A 27,553-nucleotide genomic window follows, 5' to 3' on the forward strand; every position below is an offset into this window, starting at 1 on the left:
AGCATGCTTGTGTCTGTCCAAGTTTGGTTTTTCATGAATTGTAAACATAGTCTAAACTAAGATCACAAACACACAATTGGAACCTGGAAATGAACAGCCTGATTTAGTCTTATCTGGATGCTATTAGGAAAAATGTAAACATTTGATTTTTTCTTTTCAACCAAACTCAATTCATATCTTATCTTTATTGGAATTTTAGTACAATAAATTATGTTTAGAATTATTTCTCTTCTTTCTAAAGTTTCTTTCTTTCTTTATACCTGTTTTCTTTTTATATAGACATGTGTTATCACTTGCCAAGTCATCTTACTTTGATACCGTATTTGATTAATTTTACCCTGTAGGTTAATATTATAATAAGAGTTCAATGTACTTATACACTCATTCATCCATTTATTACCCCAACATTCACATATTTATTCATTCATTCATTCGCTTATCTAATATTTACTGAGCACTTACTTATTCCAGGCATTTTCTGCTATGAGAATGAAAAAGATGGACCTAGATCTGCTCTCCGTAATTTTTAAAGATTTGAGATTCTTTATAGTATTCTTACTGCCACTGTCCACCTTCCATAGATCCTGAACCTCTTATTGTGATAATAACAGGAAACTCCTTTGTGTATCCACTTTGCAGCATTTTTTTTTTAATTTGGATCTTTGAAGAAATCTCAACCTTGAAGCATGCATTTCTAAAAATACCAGTGGGAATGAACTGAAGTTACAAATTCAAATGCTTCTAATACTACTTTTCTTAGATGCATCAATTGCAATAATGTACCCACCCCCACTGATATTGTCCTATATTTTGCTAAAGAAAATGAGACTAGAGTTAATATTGTTACCAACAGAAGTAACATCTACCTGAAGTAAATTGATGAGTTCTCAGAAGATTGCTGAAACAAAGTTGACCATTGAGTGCTTATACTAATTTGACCTCTTTTCATTCATCAATAAATGTACATTGAACATTTTCCATGACAGTCAAGCATGGAAGATTAAAAATTAGACAAGATCGGGTTCTACCTTCCAGGAGTTTAGCAATTTTTATGGTAGACAAGTGGAGCATAACCACAACATTGTTTGCTAATTGTGTGAAGATGTCATGCATAGACCACGGTGAGAATTTAATGTGAGGTACACACTTTAAACCAGGCAGCAGGACAGCACAAGTAAAAGCTTAGAGGATTAAAGAAGGCTGCATTTAAGAAACTGCAGGTCTAAGCATGTCGCTGGAGACAAGGCACTTGTGGCAAAGTGGAGAAAGAAGAGGCGAGAGATAGCTGAGAAGAAAAGACATCTCCAATATCTGTGACTGCAAAAATGAGGAAATCAGGCTTTCTAACAAATAACATGGCAAGCCAGAGCTGAATTTTGCACGGAAGGATCTTGATCATATTTGTATTCTGAAAAGTTTAAGTAAGCAGCAGGGCACAGAAGTTGAGGCAGACTCAGAAACTCAGAAAATTGTGCAGAAATATAGGTTTCTGTAATAAGAAGCTGAACTCTGGGGATGCCGTGAGGAATGGAGAGAAAAGGATGGAATTCAGAAGTATTCAGGGAATAGTATCTGCAGGATTTGAATGATTTGATGATTAAGTTGTGGAGTGAAGAAAATTAATGATGTCATGATTAGAGAGTGGGGAATGTCAATGATTTGATTATTAAGGTTCTAGCTCCAGAAAGTAGGTAGATGGTGTCATTCACCAAGACAATACTGAGGGAAAGAAGCATGTTTGCTGGGGAAAATGATGCATTTGGTCACTAGAATAGCTTGATATGTACTTGAATAAAGTGATTACATCTTAGTTTTTAGCAACTTATAATTATTAATGCATATGCCAAATGTTTACACGTACACGTACACATACATACACATATTTCACCCCATGCATAAAAGGATGTGATTTATGTTACCATTGTTGACCAGACTCAGGAAGATTTAGCTGTTTACAAAATAAGTTTTTAATTTGAGCAGCAGGATGCTATCATTGTGACTCTTGCAAACCAACTAGCTAGAAAGAGAGAGAGAGTATTGCAAGAATTTAATGTATATATACTCTTTGCAAGGCTAAACAAAACTCCTCCAAACATATTGGAAAGGAATAAGCTGACATTTCAGAGAAGAGCATGCAATGACTGACATTATACATTAGTCATATAATACTATTAACATGGTTCCAAACTATTTTCTAAAAAGCCTATTTAATAATAAAGAAAACAAAAAGATTCCATTCTAAAAAAATGGCTATTCATAAATTTTAACCATAGTTTAAATCAACTTTTATGCCACAATATGCTTTAAGCCTCCTATTTTATTTTTGTTGGTTAATGTCATTGAGTAAAACTTTCAATTTTCACTTTTAGTGGCATAGGTAGTTTGGGCTTATTATCAAAGATAAAGCCCAGCCAAAGTTCAGTATTGGAAAATAGATCTTTTCAAAGGTCATCATCATTGGTCAATTGAAGTTTATCTCCAAGTTTTCCAAGAATAAACAATTTGTTAAATATATTTATAGTGCAAGCAAATTAAAAAGGGGGCATTTAATGAAATTATAATGATCAAATGAAATAATTTAGCAGAGTAGAAAAAGAAATATTTTAATAATTCAAGTATAAGTTTTACCATTTCAAACTTAACTAAATACTACTTACACTATTTTTATTACACAACTAAAAAATCTTTTAATTTTATAATCCATCCACATATAAACATGAATTTTACATAAATGCACATACCTCTGACCAAATATAGACTTTTTAAATTTTTATATCTAAAATATGTTTTTCTTTTTGTTTTTGCTTTCCTCCTTGCTTTGTCTATGGTATTATTTATCATCTCACATATTTACATATTTATATGAATATGTCCACCTTTTATAAAAGTATAGATTCTAGATTTTCAGCCTTAGTTAGGAAGTTCCTCATCACTAGCTTTTTTGTATAGTTTTCTAAGTTTTCAATCAAGACCTTTTTGTTTTATTTTTTTTATATTTACATCTTAATTCATCTGGAATTTACTCTTGTATACAATATAAACAGAGATGGTATACAATATCAACATCATTGATACTCTCCTAGATGCATAACCATGTCCGGGTATTATTCATTAAATAACCTATTTTATCTTAATTGAAGTATTATCTTTATTATATACTAAGTTATAGTATTATTTACGAAAATTTTTATTTGTGACATAAGTTTTGAAAAAATATACATCTGAATCTGTTTTTTAAAATTTTTACAAAAGAATTAATCATGCTAAGCAAAAATATGTCCATTTCTGTATTTTTTTAAGGATTTTATTTATTTATTCTTGAGCGACAGAGAGAGAGGGAGGCAGAGGCAGAAGCAGGCTCCCTGTGGAGCTGGGAGCCCAATGTGGGACTTGATCCCAGGACTAGGATCACAATCTGAGCTGAAGGCAGACATTTACCCAACTGAACCACCCAGGCACCCCAAATGTATTGTTGATACTAATGAAAAAAAAAAGCAGCAATATAAAGACCCAACAAAAAGGATTGACTAAATAAACAATATCACAAAATATAATACAGTAATGCAAATGCTGATGAAACTTTATATTTACTGAAAGAAAAAGATGCTCGAGAAGTTTTTATGAAAAATCAAATTATAAAGTATTACTTAAAGCTAACTTCATGTAACATTATACTATTACATCAAATATATGAAACAAAGTTAAAAATCATAATATAATTATGATAAAAGTTATGGGATTGTATCTTTTTTCCTCATTATACTTATTCATATTACTTTTATCCTTAAACATACTTGTATATTTAAAAAAGAAGAACTCTGTCTTGCCAATTTAAAAGTAACTTGTTGATGCACGCCTTGAATTATTAGTTACATTAGAGGATTTTAAAAAGTTAATAAGACATAGTTGAGGCAAAATTAGGAAATCAATCACTTTTCTTTTTGTTCTCTTCCAGCTGACTTGTGTTTCTTTAAGAATTCACTTAACCATCTCCTCTAAATGGAATCCCTTCCTGAGAACGTTCCCACTTTGGTCCCTGGGCCATGGTATGGGCTGGTATATTACTTACATACTATCATGATATATCGTACACAAATCCTAATTGTTCTTATATAACATACATATTTCTTACTATACTACATTGAATTTTCTGTCTGTTCGCCCCATGGTCTCCATCACTACCACTTTCTACTATATCTAGGTTAAAAAAGAGGCACTCATTTCATGATTGTTCAATGGCTGGGTGCATTATAAGAAAATTTCCAAATTATTAGAACAAAATACTGGAAATCCTGAAAATAGCTTCTCTCATAAGTTAAAGTTGCAAAATTAATTAATTGATGAATTAACATTGCAAACTGAAGAATCAAGTGTCAAACAGGAACTACAAACCATTTTACCAACAGCCTTAATTTTTATTTGTCCTGTTGATTTTGTCAACGAACAGAATGGTTCCTCACATGTAATAGGTATTAAGGGTGTTCAAAAATATACTAAAGTTCAACAAGTGGTAAATGCCAGGTAATCAAACGTTCAATAGGAAAGAGCTGAAAATGAGTACACGAAAGAGCGACCCAGCTAGGTCATAGTCATGTGCCATTCTCATTATGAATTCTTTTTCCCCTTAATACAGGTCCCGGCTTCAAACCAGGGTACCTCTGTTGCCTCACTTAGGTGGCCTGGGGTGAGCTCTGAGCTCCTGGTAACTCTCCTTCATATGCCCATATACGCATTTATTCCCTGTGATTTATTGAGTGCCTACCAGGTGCCAAGCACTTTGCTGCATTTTTTAGATCAAAAGGTGAGCAAATTTCTTTATAGTCTCTGCCTCCATTGGGCCAAGACTAATTAGTAGCAGAGGTATCTATTATATAATTATACAAATGGACAATTGCAATTATGATAGATGTTACAAAGGAGATGTATCTGCCCTATGAAACCCTATATTAGGACCTTAACCATGGACTGTGACAATTGAGCTGAAATCTGAGGGAGGAGTAGCAGGTGCTCATCACAAGGACACCAAGTTCTTCTTTTCCTTTTACTCAAGTACCGGGACTTTCTGGGAACAAGTTTAAACGAGTCTAGTCCCTAAGGCTTTTCATAGCATATGACAAAAGGAAAAATTGTATTAAGTGCCCCTGAGCACCTACGTGGGACCCCTGGAGTCTAAATACATGGAGGAAAATGGATCTGACCTTGAAAATGTGTTGAAATAAAAATGTGATGAAACGATGCATGAAAGATTTTCTGTGGTCTCCAGAAAAAGGAGAGCAGGAGAACATTTTTCCTGGTTAATTCAGCCCTATCCGATGGTACAAAAATGTCCTATCCTCACAATTAGATCACTATAGAAGCTGATTTTTAGTGACATGAGTCCTGATCTATGATTATTATCTCCTATTTCCAGAGAGAACCCCCCCTTGGGACCATGAAAATTGCTTTGCTCTATTTCTAGCTAAAGTTTCTTTTAATTAAATTATTCAAGCATTTAAATGCTGGAAGAGACTGAAATGAACTGAGTCCAAATATTTTGGTCCCTGGAAGGACAAAACCCTTTATAAATAAATAAGAACACATTTCATGTTTTAACCCAGGCTCATAGGATTTAGGTATTTAGACTAACCCTAATTAATAGATAAGTCTCTGACCTGCTCAGCTGAGATTAGATCCTGCACTAGAGAGGGCTGTGGCAGAAAGATTCTAAGATGGCCTCTGTAATATCGACCACCTGGTATTTATGCCTTGCATAACCTTCTCCTCTTCAGTGTGAACGTGTCCTGAGACATGCTTCTAATGAATAAGGTGCAGCTCAGGGATGCGTACAGAATTACCTTATATCAGATCATAACATCTGACTTGCCTCAGAGACTCTCCTGCTGGTGGTCATGTTGGGTGGTCATAGCAAGAAATTAGAGACAACGTTTAGGAATTGACAGCAACCTCCGGCCAACAGAGCCTTCCAGGGACCAGCAAGAAACTGAAGGCTAGTTCTACCATCACAAGGAATTGAATTCTGTCAACAACCACAGGAGCTTGGAAGCAGATTTGTTCCCCAAATCTGCTGAAGACCCCAAAAGGTCTTAAATAAGACCTCACCCCAACTAACACCTTATTATTGCATGTTTGAGAGACCTTGAAGTGGAAAATCCAACTAAGTCATGCTGGACTCCTGACACAAAGAGACTGTGAGATACTACCCGCTATTGTAAGCTACTTATTTTGTGGTAATACTGTTACATAGTAACAGAAAATTTATATAAGGGGGCCTGCTAATCTGAATTAACCCTGGAAAGACCCTCTTTCCCCTAGTCATTTGTACAAGTTCTTAGAGCTGGAAGAAAGAAATTATTTAGGACTTTCATAATTGTGTAAAGTACTAAAATGAAATTAGTATGTGAAAGAAAATTAAAAAGTAAAAACTCATTGTTTTTAATAACAAGATTTTACTGTAAATTCTAAATCTGAAAAATGCAAATGCCAATAATTCAAGAATAACCAAGAGAACCAAACTGGGTAGAATAAGTTATACTTTATTTATAAGACATGGGGGAGTGGGGGAAGAACAATGAGACAATTGTCCCCTGCTATACTCTATGTAAGTTAGAACATTACAATCTTTACTATATGAGAAAACAAAAATAAAATAATTTTATATATTATTGATCATATGTATGTCTGATTCATACATACGGCCAAACAGATGTAGGATTCCTCAGATCTCTCACATCTTGTATTTGATCAATATGAGAGAGAAGAAGTGGGTTAATATTAATGTTCTCCTGGTATGTGTCAGGTAGTGTTCGGCACTTTCATATACACACCCTGTGACCTGTCATTATAAACTTTCTATTGTAGATAACAAAACTGCTTTTCAGAAAAGTAATGTAAGTCACATGGTGAGTGTAGGGGAGGGCAGTTTAAATCTATGACTGTTTGATCTTACCTAGTTTTTTAACGGAACATTCCCAATACACAAAGCTGAGAGTTAGGCAGTAAGCATAAGCACAGAATCAAGGCTGGCATTCCTTCTAATTGGTTTGGTGGGTTTTTTTGTTTTTGTTTTTGTTTTTGCTTTTTTTGGTCAGGTGGTCCCTTTGTTTTACCTGTTAATAAAGATTTGAAATATCACATCTACATATTCTCAAAATACACTACCATTTGAAATTAGCAGGTTAGAAATTAATATGATTAAAAGGCTAAAAAAAAATAATGTAGAGCCTATGGAGAAGCATTTTCTTTTTCTTCTTGTCTCTTTCAACTTGTTAAATCAAAAGCTGTGACTACTTAAGATTAGTGTTCTACAAGACAAAGGGTCACTATAGAGACAATGGTGACCTGCTATTTTCAAGCTTGAAAATAAAAGAGGAAACTGTGTTAAATCTTAACAGGAGAGATTTAGGAGAGGATATCTTGACATAAGTATTTTTAGACACAAACAGCTTTCTAAGGAAAATGTTGAGTATCCTTGCATGGAAATATTTAACCATAAGAAAGATATTCATTTTCTTTGACATTTCTTACAGTAAAAGTGTATTTCTGCTCAGGGACAGGAGAAAGACTAGAAGTAGTTTCCAGGCACATAATTTTATAACATGAATAACTCTTGTATTTTAACGTGAAATTGCTTGCAATGACCTTGTAACCTGTTCCAACTCTATTTTCTTACAATGCTACTTCTTTTATTATCATGATATTTCTTTCTCATCATAAAAATAAAATCAATAACTGAACACAGCATAAAGGTAAAATTAGATGCACTAAATATCAAGGGTAAGTGGTGCATTTAGTGAATAATGACCAAAAATAAGTGTGAAAGGCAACTGCATCATCCTTCACTTACAAAGGTACTGGAAAATTTCATACACTGACCAAATCTAAGGCTCATATGGTGTGCCAGCATGTGTACTAGGAAAGAGACTCGTGATCTGGAAATGGACAACTAATGACCAACCAATGGTCAACTAATGTTTTCATGAGCTAAATCCCAACCTACATTTATACTAGGAAACATTTCTAGTTCCAACTAAAATAAACTTAGAGATTTGCCTGCAATTGTTTGAATAAGTGTATTTAAAAGTATATTTGCAAGTTTTTATGCTTCCTAATTATATAAGGAATTCAAAATTTATCATCTTAAGGAGAAAAGAACATAACCTCTCTCAGCACTAATCAATCAATGTCATCAACATTATTAATCAACTATTTTATTCTGCTTAATAACTTCATTTACTCAGTTTGGTTGAAACTCTTTTAAGTTAAGCATTGAGATAGCTTGAAGTCTGTTATGGAGAGACATGTGTCCAATCATTTTAAAAGGGTCAAATCTAATATCAGCTACCCAGTGATGTTCAATAAATACAAATTGATGATAACTGATCATTTTTAAGTGCAAAAAATCATCCAAAGGTCATACAATTTGTATTCATTTTAAAATCTAAGTCTTTATAAACAATCACAGAAATATCATTAAAGGGTGAAAAATTCTTCTAAGGATTTTACAGAATTGGGAGTATTCGCCACTATATACATGTGATGAACTGGAGTCAGATGGCACACAATTAACCCAGCATCATGAACTCTTTTTCCTAAAAGGGCTCATACACACTGTTTAAAGGGACAAATAAAATGTAAATAATAATAAATTATTCCTTCTTTTGTTCTCTTTCACAGGATATCCATTGGTTTATTTATTTCAGTTGAAAAATTAGAGTCTAAAACCAAAAGCAGATTTTTTCTCTAAGCAGTTCTTAAATACCATAGTATATTCTTTAAGTGTGGTCCATGGACCAGCAGCATTCTCAGCACCTGAGAGCCTTTTAGAAATGCAGATTCTCAGCCCCCCACCCCAGACCTACTGTATCAGAACCTGCCTTTTAGCAAAATTCCCAGCTGATTCATAAGGCACATCAAAGTTTGGAAGGGATTAGTCTAAGTATGTATACCTCACTTCCTACCTCTAATTTTCCACCATTCACAGGACATAAGTATTACTTTAGGACAATAGTTATGTTTTTTAATAACCTCAGATTGATCCTTTAATATTAATTCAAAGATATATGATGTATAAATTTAGAAAAATAAGACACATTTGCACAATTATTCTAGAATAAAAATGCCATTACTAGTGGTGGACCTTAAGCTATTATCTTTAAAATAAATGTTTAAAAAATTATTTTAGTTGTATTTACCAAAAAAAAAATTCTCCACAACAATATTATATTTTTTTGTGATATTCTGACCAAATAATTTCTTTGAGTGCTTCATGACAGAGTCTCATATGTTGTAGGAACTCAATATTTATTAAAATAAAAGCTCTATATTCATATCTTATTCTATGCATCACAAGTCAAATTTATGTATACGTCATATTTGTTCGTATGCATTTATACTATATAAATGCTATACAAATATTACATATGGGTTTTTTTACTTCTTATAATTTTGCTCTGTTATTGTATTGTTTTCTTTCTGAAAATTTTCCTTTCATATTCATCAACAAAGGTATGTCTAACCTGCACTCCTCCATGTAGAGGAAACTAATGTTTTCAGGTGGAACTAAGGCAACTTTGTTTTCCTTCAAATCTAATGTTTACTTAATTCCAAGTTTCTCTTTTCTAACTTTTATTACTTCAACAACTTTCATTAATCTCATTTGTCATATCTTCTTGTATTCCACACTCTGACCACTTTTTTTCTTTAATTGGCCTTATTAGGAAGAGCTTTAAGCATGCAGTTTGTGTCAGTAGTTTAAAATCTGCAGGAATTTCATGCAAGGATACTTTAGAAGTCCTAAATGAGAGAAAGAATATCTCAGAATCTGAATTTAAAAGGGAAACATATTTATTTTGTTTGAACAGCAAGCAAAGTGATCACACATTTTCACCACCTCAAACAGATCATGTTTAGCTGACATGCCTGTGGGTTCTATGAAATTAATCTCTGACCTGATTTTTTTTTAAATGCTGCTGTGTCAGTTTTCTATTAATAGGCTCTTATCAAGGGGAAAATGTGCATAGCTTCCCGGTGTGTGCAAACCTAGGAGGGTGAAGGATACCCATTCCAAAGAAGGACAAGGTGTCCTGGGCTAAGAACTAAGGGAGCCTTTTAAAGAAGTTCCCTTTGTAATCAACTAGACAGTGTGGACAATATGTATTATATATTGTGTGTGGGTAACTAGATAAATATGCAAATGTTATTATCGAACAAGTCACAATTTGTGTTTCATAAATGCCCATAGTATCGAATGGAAGCAGAATCACTGTAGAGATATTTTTTAAAAGATTTTATTTATTTATTTTTTTTCTGAAGAGAGAGTGAGCACAAGCAGTGGGGAGGGGCAGAGAGAGAAGCAGACTCCCCGCTAAGCAGGAGACCCTGGGATCATGACCTGAACCTAAGGCAGATGCTTAACTGACTGAACCACTCAGACACTCCATTGTAGAGATAAGAAGGAATATATATTGTGCACACTACAACTCTCTTTCCTAAGATATGCAATTATCCATTGGTGACAAATACATTTTGGTTAAGCAAAGTGTTGCTTAAACCTGCTCAGGAGAGCAAAGTATTATGTGGAGATCCTATACATTGAAATTACCTGGCCCACAACCAGGACACATTTTAAGCACACTAACCAAAAAAAAGAAAAGAAAGAAAGAAAATGATCATTCACATTTGTAAAATCTCCAAGTGGGGTGTAATTGAGAATTTGCTTCAACGAGTCTTTTGACAGCAGGAATTTCTTCTTCCTCTCCCTCTTCTTTTTCTTTCTTCTCCTTCTTCTCTATTCTTTTTCCTCCTCCCACACCCTTCCTCCTCCTTCTTTCTCTTCTTTTTTTTAAATGAGCATATCTCCAGTGACTAGAATACTTTTATAATTGTCAACATTCCTTAAATATTTTTGAATCAAGTATTGAATATGTAGATAAATGACTGATACAGTTGTAGAGGTATAACAATTTTTCAATTGACTAACATCAACTGAACCTGGCTGAGTAGCAGTACACTGAATGAGTTACCCATTAGTCAATGGGCTGTACAGTGCTATGGATTTAATTTAGTAGTCATTTGGAAGATGGGTTAGAGGTTAGGAGATTACATGATGTTATGTAACACTGTAACAGTTAGTATAACAGTTATGTGTTGCTGCATAACAAAACATCCTAAAATTTAGCAGCTTAAAACAACTATAATCACTTATTTTGCTCAGAAATATGCAATTTGGTTAGAGTTCAGCAGGCATTGCTTGTGTTTGCTCCACAAGTATCAGCTAGGGTGGCTCACCTGGGAACTGTAAGGTCCATTTTCAAGATGGTTCACTCACATGGCTGAAAAGTTGGCACTGGCTGTTGACCGGGAGCTCAGCTGAGTTCATCAGCCAAGGACCTTGTTTCTCTTATTATGGGCCTCGCTACAGGGTGATTCAACTTTTTTGCAGCATGGTTTCAAAAATAAATATCCCAAGACAGAAAGACAGACATGCCTGGAATTTTTATGATCTATCTTTGAAAATCATATTTGTATCGTTTTCATTGTATTTTATATGTTGAGGTAATCATCACATGGCTCTCTGGATTCAAGAGGAGGGAAAATAGACTTCACTTTTGAGTGGATAAAGAGTCAAGGTCACATTATAAGAGAGCATGTGAGGTGGGAAATATTGCTATTGTCACTAGTGAAAAATACAATGTGCCACATATAGGGATCCAAATATGAAGTGACTTGAACTTAAATTAAAGCAGGAACAGTGGGAGTAAAGGGGAAAATTGGGAATTGAGAAATGAGGAATCCAAACTTTAGAGACTGAACAAATGGGAAAAAGATAAAACTCTGTAGGGTCATAGGAATAGTTGAAAGGGAAAAAGTTAATGAGTTTCAGTATGCACATGCTGAACTCCTGGCTTCTATACACTTTCATTCAATAATATTTGTTGAACTATCTCTTTTTTATATTAGGTTATGCTGGATCTAAATAGCAACGTTTGAGTTGCTATCTATACAGTCTCAAGAGGGTTACTTCTTTATCTCTGAGAAGTCCTTACTATTCTATTCATATCTCCCTGTTCTCCCAAATACCCATTTTATATATCTCGTGGGGATACATCAACTTCTTCTATAAAACAAGCTAGGGCATTTCTGGTAAATTGCCACTGAGGTCACACTTTCTCCATGTTTTTTGACCAGATCTCAATGATAATATATATACTACCCAATCTGAATGAGCAAGCCATCATCTTCATGCTGAATTCACCTTTTTAACATAGAGCACAGTGCTATGCAATAAATACATTGATGATAGAACCATAGAATATCGAAGCTAAAAAGAAGAAAAATGATCATAGCTGTATTGTTCATTAGAGCCCTTCAATTTTAAAATATTCAAATGCCTAAACAAGTGATGACATTCATACAGTGCAAACTGTGCAGCAAGAATAGCATGAAATACAACTACATACAGGTGAGTCTTACAGAGTGTTGAATTAATGCAACAAGATACAGAATAATGCATGCTGTGTGGTTCCATTTATGTAAAGAACAAACTTGGCTAAACTAAACTGTATTGTTTATAGATGTGCAGGTCATAAAACTACAGAGCAAAGTAAGAAAATTGTTATAAAAGAAAGTCAGAATAGTTGTTCCCTGTGAGAAAGGGTTGGAGAAAAAGGAATCTTGATTGGAAAGCAAAACCAAAATGAGTCACTGTGTGGGTGGCAGGTGGGAATATTCTTCAGAGGTGATGGAAACATTGTTTCCTGGACTGGGCACTGGTTATGTGGATGTCAACTCCATTATTGTTTAGTAAATGATATACAAATATATACAATTTATGCAGCTTTCACCTATATTTTACAAAAAGTTTTCTTCACTATTTTAAAAACTGTGATGACTCATAACATTGTTTTAACTCTGAACTGATGAGCTGACTGGTCTCTTGAAAACCAAGTGGGGCAGTGTTATTAAAAAATTGCCACTGTTATCTAATTTTTTTTTTTACTTAGAGTTCTTGCGCATTTTGGCTTCCAGGTCAGTGTTAGCTAACAACTTAATTCTACGTGAGTTCCTACAAGATTGGAAAACATATTTGTCATTTTGGTAGTGTTACAAGGAATTAAAGAAACATTGGAAGTACTTCAACAAGACATGTGGAGTTCAGTATGTCACAATACAGGGTGACTATGAAGTAAGGAAATATAATCCACTCTCAGGTTTATTATTTAGCTTCTGTAAAACTATATGAGGCAATTTTCCAAAGTACTGTCTTTCAGTTTACCTATCAGAGATGTTTCCACCTGTGCCTCTCTTCAAATTATGCTGTCACTTCTCAACTCATTAGCTCAAGGACACAGAAAATAAGCCATCACCTTTCACTGATTTTTCTCCAGGGGAAATTGTGTCATTCCATTTGGTTTGTGAATCACTTTGCCTCACACTTCTTTAAAATCATCATCTTTTTTTCCCTTTCTACTATAGAATCATAAGTGTAAATTAAGAAAGCCAAGTATAATTATATTTCAGGAAGGATTTTATTCTATCCCAAATAACTTTTGAATCATTCAAATAGATGGTATATTTAGTATACTAACTCTTATTTGGTAGCTTAGTTGGTAACTCTTAGTGGTAACTGATTTAGTATACTAACTCTTAGTTGGTAACTGGTAACGTAGTTGGAAAATATTTAAAAAGACCTTCCCACTAATCCAAATCCTTTATGTTGACCTAAAAAACTCTTCTATGTAGAATTGGAAGATAAGTAAGCCAGCAGTTTCTCTCTCATTGTTGAGTACTTTGATCCCACCTCCTTTGCAACCATTAACACCTATGTTCACCTTTATCTTAGGTTCTTGTTGGTTAACTGGGGTATAGTTAGTATCCCCATAGGAAAGCCTTTGTGGTTGTTTATGAAGTCAAAATTATGTGAAGGGTGCTACTATATGCTAATTATCCTGCAATGTCTTGGAAAGACCTTTGACCAATTCTCTTGCACCAAATGCCAATAGAGATGTCTCCTCCAGCTTTGATCCTCTGGCATAGGGCACGAGACCAAGATATTAAATTAGTAAAAAAATATCAAATAATTGTTTGCTAAATATATTAACCTGGAATTTTTAGGATCTAGGCATGTTAGTAAGAACTTAATTCTTTACTTTTCCTTTATGCCCCCGTTCTTTCATTTAGAGATATCCTTCAAGTTTTTATTTAAGTCCTACTCTTTTACAATAGTCCCTAATCAACCAAGTTCATCTATTCTCCTGCTTCTCAGATTTTCCTAACAATCATACCTCAAAACACTTGATTTGTGTGTTTGTTACATATTAATTCATACTCTAGCTCTTTCATATGTGTAAATATTGTCTACTTTAAACTTGAGTGACGAGAAACCAAGTAATCTATCTCACGATTTTTGTATATAATTTTGTCTGTTCTTCTTTTAGGCAACTTAGAACGAGCAGCCTGTATCATATAGTTATTAATACAATTAGAAATTTTTCCTTGAGGGCCAGATGAATATATATTTCACAGTCATCCTCAGATTTAGCACAGTTACTGGACAAAGCAAATACTTGAAATATACGTGCTTATTAAGTGAACGAATATCTTTAAGGATGTCAACACTTTAGCCCCTTTTCATCCATAAGTGAATGGCAGAGTGAAGGGACAAAGATAAGAATACCATGTTCCAAAACACCTGGGTATTGAGAGCCTACGTCACTCAAAGACAGGGACCCGGGCTAGATTATGGTTATAACAAGTCAATTCTAGTCACAACCTACAAGGTTTACGAATCCAGGGAGACTAGACAGAAACTGAATAGTAAACCTGGTCTATTTAATTCAAGAGATAAGCAAAACTTCTGGTAGCTGTCAAAACTAATGTTTCTAATATAACCCTTTCAGTCACTATGAGCAAAATCTGCAGAGGGTTCTGCTGACACTGCTTAAATCTGGCTATTTCTACTACCTTACATACTTCCTCATGATGTCTTCTGAACCTTGGACTAAGGATCATGTCTCTTCATCTGTTCCTTGATAAAGGCCTTTCCCTAGTATCTCGAAAACCCTTTTGCTTTGCTTCAATGCTTAATGTGGTGCTTTTATAGAACCCCAAGACCACTGGAATATAACACTAGTTCTCACAGTACTTAGAACAACGGTGACCACAAAATCAGTTTTTAACAGCGTATTTCTCAGTATTAACCTGAAGAAAGTTATTTAATGTGTACCTAACAGTATTATTTCATTATTTGTTCATGAATTGGAAATAGCATTACAAAAATATAAACTCAGCTCAAAGTAGAGTATTTGGGGATCAAAAGCAGCAATGGACACACAAATACTGGGAGCATACTCACATAGGAGGGCCAGAAACTAGGGATTGTAATAATCAAGTTCAAAATAAATCATGAATATAAGGTATCCATCCTTTTCAATGACATAGCAGTAGGGGGCCTTTAAAAAACTAGAGTCTTTAAACTGGGATTTTTACCCCGTTTCTTAGCCTGCTAACTCTGTGCCTTGATCATCCTAGGGCCTCATCCCATACATCACTAAATCTCACCTTCCACCCATCTCTTCTTCCCTCATCTCTTCATTGATCAAACCCACTCTTGATCTCCTCCCTTTGGCCAGCCATTTCACCTTCTGACAACGGCCTGTGCACTGCAAATCATCAGAGTGAAGAATAGGACACTCTATCACTCTAAAGTTATTTTTTAAACAAGTTTCAATGTGTCCTCAGTGATCATACGATTTATGAACAATAGCATGACTTTGTCAACTAAATTAAACACTCATCATTCATAAATCCAAACTGGAGTTATAATATTTTTATATCTGTCTAGTCTTCCTCTAATGATTATTTTTTGCTCTTTCCTGCTTGTTTTTCAATCTACTATATTAGAATCAGGGACTTTGTATTATTCCTCTTCATGTCCCTATTGTCTGGTATTCAGCTTGGTGCATTATAGGTTCTAAAATATTGACTACAACTGAACCTCTGACATGACTTCCTGCTGTATAAATCTAATTATAGGTTGATAATACCGCAGAGTCTACAATTTTGTTATGTTTCACATGGATGTATTTTGTTTGCTTGCTTTCCTCTAAATGTGATGCCTAATGCTTCTGCATATTTAAATTTACAAGCTTGGCATTTTTTCGTACTTGGAACATATAGATTTTACACTGTGTTCTTTTCCCGCAATCAAGTATACATAAGTTAAATAAGAATAACGATGGATAAAAATAATGGGTCCGGCACTGGAGGTCAAAGAAATGTCACTTTATAATTACCATTTTGTCTTGATGTTATATCAAATGTCTACCACAAACAGAAAATTCTCTTAGTCATATGACGATGTTATTTTAACAGGCAACAATAAATTTTCGAGGGAAACCTTGCTAAGAATGTTTTGAAGGTCTAAACAAGTGGAAAATGATTCTCTCACATCCATAAGCTCATTAATGCCCTAAGTTATATTATATTATATTAATTATATTAATCATATCATATATATTATGCATATATTATACTAGTAGCTCTTTCTTTCTTTTGTTTTTCTCAACATTTCAGAAACCTGTGTTGGGGAGCGGGGGAGGATGCAGCAAATGAGTAACAATGAGAAAACCTGTTTATAACAGTAAGTTCTAGCCTCATGCTCCCCTGTAAAAAGCAGGTTGCTGAACGAACATAAATTATCTGTTCTTCTAGATTAAAAGACTGTATCTTCAATTTGTTTAAGTGAAGACCACATACCCCAGCCCTTGCCACAGCTACCAAACTAGGAAATATCTAAACCATACATATTTCAATGTAACATGAAGTACATCATAAGTGAGATGGACTCTGTGGTTTATGAGGAAACAGCTCATTTACATACCAAAGGATCTCTCAGAATCGTAAATTCCATGTGCTTTTGACAGCTTGACTTCAGGCACAGAGATGTGGAGATGTTTGATGTTTAGAGAGCATAACTTGCACAGAGAGAAGCAGGACTTTATTCATTACACATTTGCCAAGGATATTCTTTTTAACTTCCTTTGAAGATAGAAAATACTATCTTTTTGGACCTGAAAGTTCATCTATCTCTGCTTAACCCTCACTCGGGGCAATACATGTTCATGTGACACCCAAATAAGCACTTCCTATCAGAAATTATTCATGGTACTCTGGTTTTTCAGAGAAAATGGGAATTAGGGAAGGCTAAACTTAACTTTGCTGGATTTTCCTAGAACTTTGAGTTGAAGAGAAACTAAACTCCATATCTTGGAATTATTGTATTATGTTAATGCATGGTTTTCAGATGAAGGTTTTTCCCTAACTTGCTCTTTTTAAATGTGTTACTTTAAATAATCTGCATTTTAAAAATATATTAAACATTTCTCCAAAGGGTTTCTTTTTATTTGATGGAAGAAAAGAAAAGAATAATGATTTCAACTCCATAACTGGAAAACCAAAAGCTTAACTGGAAAATCTTAACCATCTATGTAAGCATTCTCTTTTCAAATTGATATATTCCACCCAAAGGTCAATATAGACCACTTTAAAATTGCTTAGTTGCACCATTTTATGTTTCTTTCATATTAAATATTGTTAACTGATTAAAAATTAATGCAAACAGCATTGAAGGCTTTGAGTCTCTAAGGATTCCTAAGCCTTTAGAATAATAGCTGAATAGGCTCAATTCATTTTTGCATTGTAAAAGTAGCATGGTTTTTAAATTATAGTCACAATGATGACCAAAAACAAATAGGAGAAAATTAAGCATTTAAGCTGACAAGCAGAACATCTTCCAAGGGTACTGTGTGCTTAAAATGTGGTAGGAGAAAAAAAAAAAGAATCACTATTACAAAAGCTACAACAAAAAGCTTCTTAATGGAACCCAGCAAAATTTGATACTAAAAAGATGCATTTTCTGTTCAGTTTCACTGTAAGTTTTGCAGCATGGATGCTTTGCACAATTTTTAAATATATACGTAAACATAATTTGCCAAGAAGCATGATCTTGTAAAAAGCCGAAAAAATTCTTCTAGCCATATTACTCGGCCTCCTATGAGGCTCCTCATTCCAACCCCACACCCCACCCTACCCCCACCCCAGACAATGTATGGGAAGTAGTGGAGCTGGGGCTCGAACCCAGATTTCTGGGTTCTAAACTCCACATACTTTGTACTCTATCATGCTGCCTTTAATTACTTTAATGCTGCCTTCTCTCAGCTCTACACTACCTTTTCTGATTTTCAATGAATTATGTCACCCACTGGTTTCACAGTCGGCTTTTCTTCTCTTTTTCTAAATTCAACTTGAGCAGGAAAGAAGATTGAGAAGTTTTAGCATCAGACTGGTCGGATTTCTGTGATACCTGTTTCTTAGCCTTTCAGAGTTTCTGTGATATTTTAAAAAGATATTCATGCAAGACTTGGTCCTTAATGCCCTGTCAATAAATATGATGTTCCTGACCATTGCATTTTTAAGAACTATTTTTCCTTGCTTCATATTGACTTCTTAGGTTTTTAATTTCTTTTCAGGTTTTCACATGGACCATCTCAAAAAATGATCTGTTACTAATTAAGGTATCTAATTCATGTCATTAAAAATTTTGAAAAATGAAATGAAACTAACCTCCAAATCCCCACATTATAACAGATATATTTTTTAATCATTATTTCCTTTTCGTTACAAATGTCATGCACATTTCTGGATCCCTCTGTCTAATTCAAGCATATTTCATTTCCATTTCAATAACAGACTGTTAATTTAGACAGTAATTTGCACTTACAAATAAATTTGATGGTCAGTGGATTCACTGACCCATATATATATCAAAAAAGTAAATATTTACTAAAAAATCAGCTCTGTTCTTTTTTCCCCCTAGTTCTTTATTAAGGAGAGTCTTGAATATTCACAAAAGTTGGCAGAATATTGTAACAACACCCTGTGTACCCATCATCAGTCCCAGTATAATCAAGTCATAGCCAGTGCGATGCCACATACACCCCATTGATATGCCTCTGTAGTATATTACTTAGAAGCAAGTTTCAAACATTGTACCATCTCATCCATATGTATTTGCATATGTATCTTCAAATTATATAAGTAATTTTAAAACATAGCCACAATATGGTCATCCCACTGAAGATAAATTAATTCATTAGTATCATCCATTGTGATGGGTTGCTCTATTTTTATATTTCTTTTAATCTATAGGTTTCCTTGGCATCTCTTTTTGTTTCCAGTAACTTCTTTGAAGGTACTGGGTTGTTTGTACCGTAGAGGTTCCCATGGCCTGGATTTTGCTGATTGCATGCTATGGTGTAGTTTTTAGCATATTCTTCATCACTCTATTTCTTGAAAACTGGAGACTGTGTTCCTGTCATTGCTTTTCTTTTGTTTCTGTTTATGTATTTTTCTTTCTTTTTTTTTTTTTTTTGTTTTTTGTTTTTGAATCAGAGGAGTTAGTTCTAGCTATCGTTTTAATGGTTGGTTAGGCTTTGCATTATATTTTGCCAAGAGTTGGCCTTTTTGCGGCTTCCACACTTTTATCTATGAGTTTTCACTTTGTCCCCTAGTGCTGCATAATAAAAAAAATCCAATCTTCTCCTTAAACAACCTGTGCACAAGTCTTTTCATTTAACTGTGCCTCTTACGATCGTGGCCCTTCTCCAAATACACTGTCTTGTCAATGTCAATTTTTAAAATGTGTTTGTGGAACTAAAAATGGTATTCTGTATGTGTATTGCTTTTCTGGAACAGGAGAACATAAGTTGGAAGTGATTGGGGCTTGAACCTACTGCTTCATCCTCTTCCTTCTCCTCCCAACTCAAGTCATCTCGACTTAGGCCAGAATAGCCACTCGGTTTTGGCAAGTTAGACACAAATATGTAGGCTGGATCTCCTCCTTCTCTTAATTTCACCATCTGTTGCTCTAGGTGACATAACTCGTGTGCATAGTTAATTAGTCTGGCTGTGAATCCTCGATCTTTTTTTCCTGAGAGCAACAATTGGTGCTCATGTGCTATCCAGTCTGTTGAAGCAGTGCATTGTGCAACATAAATTACCATTTTTGCTCTAAATTTTGAATATCAAATCCTTCCACAGGTTTGTTACAGAAGGAGTAAAACATGGTTGAGCTAATAGTGAGGAAACAATCCCATATATGGTATGATAAACCCTCTCCTGAATCCTGAAGTTATATAATAGTTTAGAAGTCGAGAGTTTGACCTAATTTCTAATTTTTTTAAAAAGAATTTCCCTTAACTAAGTGTTCTAGTAAATTACAAGTTAATTATATATAGGATCTGTACCAACTTGAATTTATGTACATCCCTATATTTTGGAGATCTTTGGACCCAGAGAACACAGTTACATAGATGTCATTGTAAAGCATAATTTGACTGCATATTACTTATCTTGGCAATTTGAAAAAATTACATATTTTATCAGTTTTTTAAAAATTCTCTATCTTTTCAACAAAGCTATTAAGATTTAACTATACTTTAAAAAAAAGAATTAACTATCAAAATTACTCCAGAGGTATTTTGAATAGTGCTGTATGCTGTCAAATAGATGCTGAATTTGGTCATTGCAAGTTCACATGAAACTCATAAGCGGAGCTAACTTTGGCACTTGTCTAGGAATAACAGCCTCTGGAAAGAAGGCAGAAGGCTATTTATAGTCCTAAACCCTAGCCCCTTTGAGTCTGATCCAGCCTGTGGCCTGATCAAACCTACTCAATCTGGCACCGGCCAAATCAGAACAGTGGCCTAACATGGGCCCCTGTCAACTCCGAAGTAACGGCAGGCTATCAGTCTCACACAGCAAGGAGAAGAATCCAACATGGCTCAGGTAGAGATCTGGACATGCATCATAGCTATACTGTGTACAACTCTGTGAATTCAGGCAAATCCCTAACCTCTCTAAACCTCAAGTTCATATTCTATAAATAGCAATGATAAAAGTATCTATCTCATTCAGTTGTCCTGACCATATAACAAACTTCATACAGTGCTTGGCATTTAATGTCCTCTCAATACATGTGAATTGTTATTATTATTACTTTATAGACTTCTTCTTTATATGTTCAATTAACCAACATATAGTACATCATTAGTTTTTTATGTGAATTGTTATTATAATTGGCATTATAATTATCTTCATAAATTCATCATGGCCAGAATCAAAGATGCAATTTCTCTAAAATCCTTTGACTTTCAACTTTGTCCTAGTTCTACCTCATCTATGGCTCTGTACCTGAAACACAATTCCATATTTAGCATTACTCCCTTTGTTCTATCAGATGACGTAGTCCAGCTTGGAGCATGCACTGGTAATCTATGTAAAGAACTTGGTAAGTTTTTTCAATGTGTCCTGTGTTATAGTTGAATAAGAACTGAGAGAAGCCACAGAAGACATGAATTATATCTTCAGACTTCCTGTAATTATCAATGACCATGGGAGAGTCATTTAATCCATATGAGCCTCAGTTTTCCAAAAATGGTGATCAAAACAGTGGACTAGAGCTCTTTAAGGGACTACTCTAGCTCCATCTTTCATAATTACTATACAGCATTTGCTTGCTTTGTGACAAATGGATGGGAAGAGTCATTAGTAGATGCCACAGGCCACAGATGCAGTACTTACATTTTTGTAATGTGCCCTGAAGTGGTGGCAAAAGAAATACACCAGATGAGAGGAAAGACTATTCCAGGCTAAGGGAATAACATGTACCAAAGTTCTGTACAAAATTCCACCCCTTATAAAAGACTAAAAGAAGGCTATTGTGGCTGGGACACAAAAAAGTGAGAATCATGAAGACAAAATAAAAAATGTGTAGGAGAGAAGTGTGCCAGAAGCTCTGGATAACCTCAGAGAATGACTGAGGTGTGAGCCTTAAAAACTCAGCTCTTAGTTGGCAGTATAATTTTCATTTGAGAAATATGATTAATAAATCATTCCCGAAAAGGAAAAAAGTACATAATTGATGTTCAGATAACATAGATCCTATGAACTGCAAAGACCAGGGAGCAGGAAATGACCCTTACTAGCTGGTGTTTTTACACTTTATTACTAATTCAGTGATTTTTATGGGAGACTCCAAGAGGTCTTCCGAGAATCTTTTAGATGCTCCATGGGGAGAAGATAGAAGCAAAAGTTCTATTTCATAATCAAGAATTCTCCTGTAAAAAGTTTTATGAATCAAGTGCCAAGTTCTACAGAGAATAATCCACAGGCAAACTAAACATGATTTGGTCATGACGTCCTGGATCGGCCGGATGCTCACCCCTCCCCACCCCACCACCCCACCACCCCCCCCGTCCACAAGGAGGGAAACACATTCATAGGTATCTTACTAACTTGTGCAGAGCTAAGCAAGCAGCTGTTATAGATAGCTCTCTTCAAGACAAACTAAAGGCCACATGACACAGAATATCTAAGGAATAGGAAAAAATGCTATTTATATTTAATTAGCAAATTCTCAACTAAAATTGGTGAAGAGTAAACCTGATATCCTCTTACAGAAGAGAAATAACACAAACTAGATCTAAGGGAGCTGGCTTCTAATCTTGGGATTGCCATAGCCTTGAGCAAGTCACCGAACACCTGAGTTACAGTTTCTATTTGTGCAAAATGGAGATAATAATCCTGGCTTAATTGAATTGTATGAGGTTTAAATAAGTAAATAACACAAAGTCCTGAGCAAAATACCTGATACACAGAAACCTCTCAGTAATTGTTTTTATCAATTTGGGGTGCCAGACTAAATTTCTCAGTGGAAGGTACAAGTAAGACATTTCTTCTTATAAATATTGACTAAAAATCTCCAACTCCAAAATCACTGTGTCCATACTAACATCTAGGCAAAGAGCCAAAACCACACATTCTATTTTTCAGTTGTCTAATTAAAAACAAACCAGAGCAGCATTCAACTTGGAAGCTGATGAGAGCACCACCTGTCTGATTTTCTTACAGCTGTCAGAAGCAAATTTTAGATCCACCTCCCAGATTTCTACCCCAACTAGAACTGGATTGTGTCTGTATTCAAAATGCTTTAGTTGTTTAAAGGGTCCTTTCATTCTAAGAAATATATATATATATACACACACATATATATATATTTACATATATTTTACATATTTATATACAGATGAAATGATTGTTATCATGATCAAATAATAAAACATTATGTTTTAGTTATGGCATAAACCTTTTCAGAAGAAGCACTGAAACAAAATATTTACTTTAATAGAAAGAGTTCATCATATAGAGGTAAAAGAGACATAGGTGTGTGAAAAGAATCAGAATTTGAATTGCTTTATTTTAAAATCTTGATCTCCATTCTGTATATTTCCAACTGTGTCTCTGTATATCTACCAATAGTAAAATATAGACAAATTTTGTGGGAGCATTTACGTCTTAAATCATACGTACATGTGTGTGCATATTTATACACTGAAGTTAGAAAGGAAAAACATATTTAAGATCTCCATTTTAAAATATCATAAGGCAAAAATGCTCAAAATCATTTTCTACAATTAAACATTAAATGCAACATTTTTAGCTCATTGTGGTCTTTATCCTTGCAAGTCTTGTAACTTTTGCAAGGTAAGACATCAGCCATAACATTACATGACCATAGCTATTTATAGAGGTGCGGGTGACAACTGTACCTACTGGGGCCTTTGGCATAGCACAGAAGAGTTTCCCCATGCAAACCCCTTCACTCCCCCAACACACTGATCTGTCAACCTCTATGCTCCCAAATCCACTTCTCCAATCCCATATAGAATCATTGATCAAGACAAATATCTAAAAGCAACATTTAAGTCGACAATTTGACCGTCAATGTCACTGTCGATTTCCACCTTTTTTTCCTAATTGATACTATTGGAAAATGGTAGCAGTACCTTCAGCAGTGATCTCAGTCATGGTGGTTGGAGAAAGGAAAAGGCAGGCGAAAAGTTCCGGTCAAGTGACACTTTGCAGAATACTTTAGAATTCGAGAACTCTGATAGGGGGCTCTGTGTGAAAAACGTGAGGGCTCTTCGTTTTCCTGGCTGTTTCTGGTGCCCCTTTGCTGTCCTGCTGAACTTTGTCTCTTCTCTGCAGAGTTCTCCCCCTGGAAACAACCTGAGCCCTTTCCAAGCTGCACTTGTGGCTCAGGCAGAAGTATCAGCTTCGAACAAAAATAGCCTCATCTCCCTAGGACTCTTCAGCACTNTTCAGCCCTTTTTTTTTTTTTTTTTGGCACTCTAAGGGAACACACACACACACACACACACATACACATACACACACACACATACACATACACACACACCAGCTCTCCAGCCCCAAAGAAAGAAGGGGGAAAAAAACAACAACAACAAAGTAAGTAAAAAGTGCTGTCTAAGCCCCCGCAGTTTTCCTAAGATAATTACAGATCTTGAGGTCTATGTCAGAAAACATGAAATAAAGAGTTGAAAGTAATCTTATCTGTGATAGCTCAGATTTATTCTTAGTGCCCTTAATGCTCAGAACATTCTTCTTCCCTTATTTGGTGTGGGGAGGGTCCTGTAATGTCTACCAGAAACAAAGGGGAGGGTAGTCTTCAGTCATTTTCTCCAGGTTGATTCCTTTTTGGTCTAAATCCACTTAGCAAGTGTAGTTATTTATATAGGGCCAACTTAAAGTTGCCACTATTAAATCCTGAGGCTTCCTTGTGGGGGATTATGATTTTCCAAACACTGGCCAATAAGAAATACGTAATGTGAAGTTACAGTGACCCTTGAGAACTGATGACTTTCCAGATCTTTTTATTCTCTTTCATATCTGACTGAAAACAAAATATCTGAATTTATCTATGCAGTAAAAGAGAGAGGAAGTGACATAAAGTTTAGAAATCTACAGCCAGCATTATAGTAAAAGATTTCAACTTTTCCCTAGCTCAACTTCAAGAAAACAAAAGAAAGGTTCATAGCAGCTACTGATTAACCAAAGGGCTGGGCTGATTAGCATTTCACCTTCCCACTCCCAGACAGGTGTTAATGAGCAGAGAAATATTCAATAGTTGGTGGGAGGAAGGGGAAGGAGAATCAAAGGGCATTGAGAATCACAAACTACAGCCTATCTGAATAATCAAGGGGTGACTATACTTATCTTTCATTTTATTCTCATAGTCAACCTAATAAATGCTCGTCGTTTCAACTTTTAGACTTAACTTGCTGTTTTTGGTTGTCACAATCTCTTTGATCTGTAGGGTATTTCAGAGATCACAAAGCAAAGTCATGTATGGTGTTTTAATTTGGGGGCCTCAGAAGAAAGTTACAACAGCTATTTCCATTGAAAATGACACACATCCCCTATGTCAGCACTTTTGTATTTGCTGCCTCAATTCCTCCCACCATAGGAAGTGTTCATATACTTGCAGAATAAGGAAGTTAAGCAATCTTAATTCACAAAAGAGGAAATAATTCCAGGTAACACTCATGATTTTATACAAGATCCCACACCTAGGATGAGGCCTAGAGGCTTTTGACTCCAAGTCTGATACCTTTCCCAAGAGGTGAGAATTTGTGGCAGACTCTCACCACTTGCAGATAATGGGAACACTACAGATGAGGTCACCTGCAGATGGAAAGAGGCAGACTCCTGGCAGCACCCTCCTGGAGCACTGGGTTGGTGCTTGCTTTCTCAGATGGAGAGGAGGGAGCCTAAAAGCAGAGTTGTCTTCACTTTGCCTCCAAAGGCATCTCATTCAATATCACCACAGTGCTTCCAAATTTAAGAAAACATAGTGTTTCCCAACTCCAGTTGTCAATCAGTCATTCTCACAGTCTCTCACTATGGTTAACTGAAAATAATAACATTAATAATAATAATAATAATAATCCTGTATGTAATTCACTAAGAATTAACATGGGTCAGGGTCTAAATAAAATTAACTAGCTTAGAGCAGGAATAAATCACAATTACACACTCCTACTTAATAAGAAGTTGAAATAAGTATATAGAGCAAGAATACTAAATTCCTGGTGATTGATGTTGCTCTTAAGTCCCCAATCACTAATTTTGTGTTATATATACTAGAAGGAGAAAGAAGAGTAAAAAAATATTCTAGCGAACAAACATGTTTGCAAGATAATAAGTTTTTTAAATCTGTTGGATAAGTTGATGAATCTTATTAGACATTAGGAAACCAGTAGATTTCTCATTTTGAAAAGTTATTACAACTTTCAAATTAAGTGAAACTAAATTAATAATATGTATCTTTGAGTTTCAACTGGAACTCTCTGAAGCTTTCCAAAACCACGCAACTGACATTTTTCTAAAAGTATATACCCATTCTTCAGGATACTCAAAGAATAAAACATTACAAACAATATATTTGCCTTTCTTCAACTTTTTTGCCTTTCTTCAACTTTTTTGCCTTTCTTCATTTGTAAGAGGCTTTCATTTTAAACAGATCTTACAGATCATTAGGCTCTTTCCTTTTTTATTTTTTTAAGATTTATTTATTTATTTGAGAGCGGGAAAGAGTGGGGGAGGGGCAGAGGGAGAGAGAATCCCGAAGCAGACTCCCCACTGAGTGCAGAGCCCAGATGCAGAGTGGATCTCAGGACCCTAATATCATGACCTGAGCCAAAACCGAGAGTTGACTGCTTGATGAACTGAGTCACCCCAACGCCCCTCATTGGGCTCTTTCAACATGACCTGAAAAGTGGTGGCTCTCTCTTCTCAGTAATAGCTTCCTGGATTGGCACAGGTAGACATGAGCACAGGAATAACTCTCCTGATGCATTATTAACTGACGGGTCTTTATAAGTCAATGGTAAACCGTGAAAGTTTGTTCTCCTATTAAATGTTCCATTTAGTCCAAGCTGCCTCTCCAACTTGATTATACTGGTCATTGCCCCTTGTGATTTTCACTCAGTGTTCTAAATATTCAAGTTAGTAGATAAAAATATTCTTCTTTAGACCTTTTTAAAAGCAGTTTTTAAAAAGTCTGGCTTCTCTGTCATCTCTTACCGTAAACTAACGATCAGTAACACCTATATTGCACTTGGCTATGAAGAAGATATTGTTTTTAAGATTTTTTTTTAATTTGAGAGAGAGAAAGCATAAGCAGGGGGAGCAGCAAGGAAAAGGAAAAGCAGACTCCTCACTGAGCAGAGAGCCCAATGCAGGGCTTGATCCCAAGACCCTGGGATCATAACCTGAGCCAAAGGCAGATGTTTAACTGACTGAGCCACCTAGGTGTCCCAGAAGAAGGTATTTTTATCGAATTTCAGAATGCAAAAAGATTCAGGAGACAACCAGAGAAGTTTTGATGATTTTTGGTTTCCACCAAAAAAATCATAAAATAAAGCAAAATGAAGTTTTTAAAAAATCATTTTAAGACCATACTACATTATGTTGTTATGTGCCAATGTTTGTGCATTTTATGAAGTAATGAGAAGATGTGTAATTGGGAGAAAATAGTTATTTACTACCTATTTCTCAAGAGATGGAGATATTTATGAGAAGCACACTTTAGGGTTACTTCTCAAGATCTTCTATTTCTTAAGGGCACCTGGGT

At 35.0% G+C, this 27,553-nt stretch overlaps 1 protein-coding gene across 1 annotated transcript in view; it reads right to left on the reverse strand.

Annotated features, from left to right (window-relative positions):
- The window catches only part of TRDN (triadin), a 379,865-nt gene extending 355,652 nt beyond the window's left edge, over positions 1–24,213 (reverse strand). Inside the window, exon 1 of the mRNA XM_034669079.1 lies at positions 23,904–24,213. Coding sequence (XP_034524970.1) covers positions 23,904–23,925 — 22 coding nt within the window. The 5' untranslated portion in view covers positions 23,926–24,213. The remainder of the gene's footprint in view (positions 1–23,903) is intronic.
- Positions 24,214–27,553: the final 3,340 nt, after the last annotated feature.

The sequence above is a fragment of the Ailuropoda melanoleuca genome, chromosome 10 (genome assembly GCF_002007445.2).
Source record: "Ailuropoda melanoleuca isolate Jingjing chromosome 10, ASM200744v2, whole genome shotgun sequence".
Classification (NCBI taxonomy): domain Eukaryota; kingdom Metazoa; phylum Chordata; class Mammalia; order Carnivora; family Ursidae; genus Ailuropoda; species Ailuropoda melanoleuca.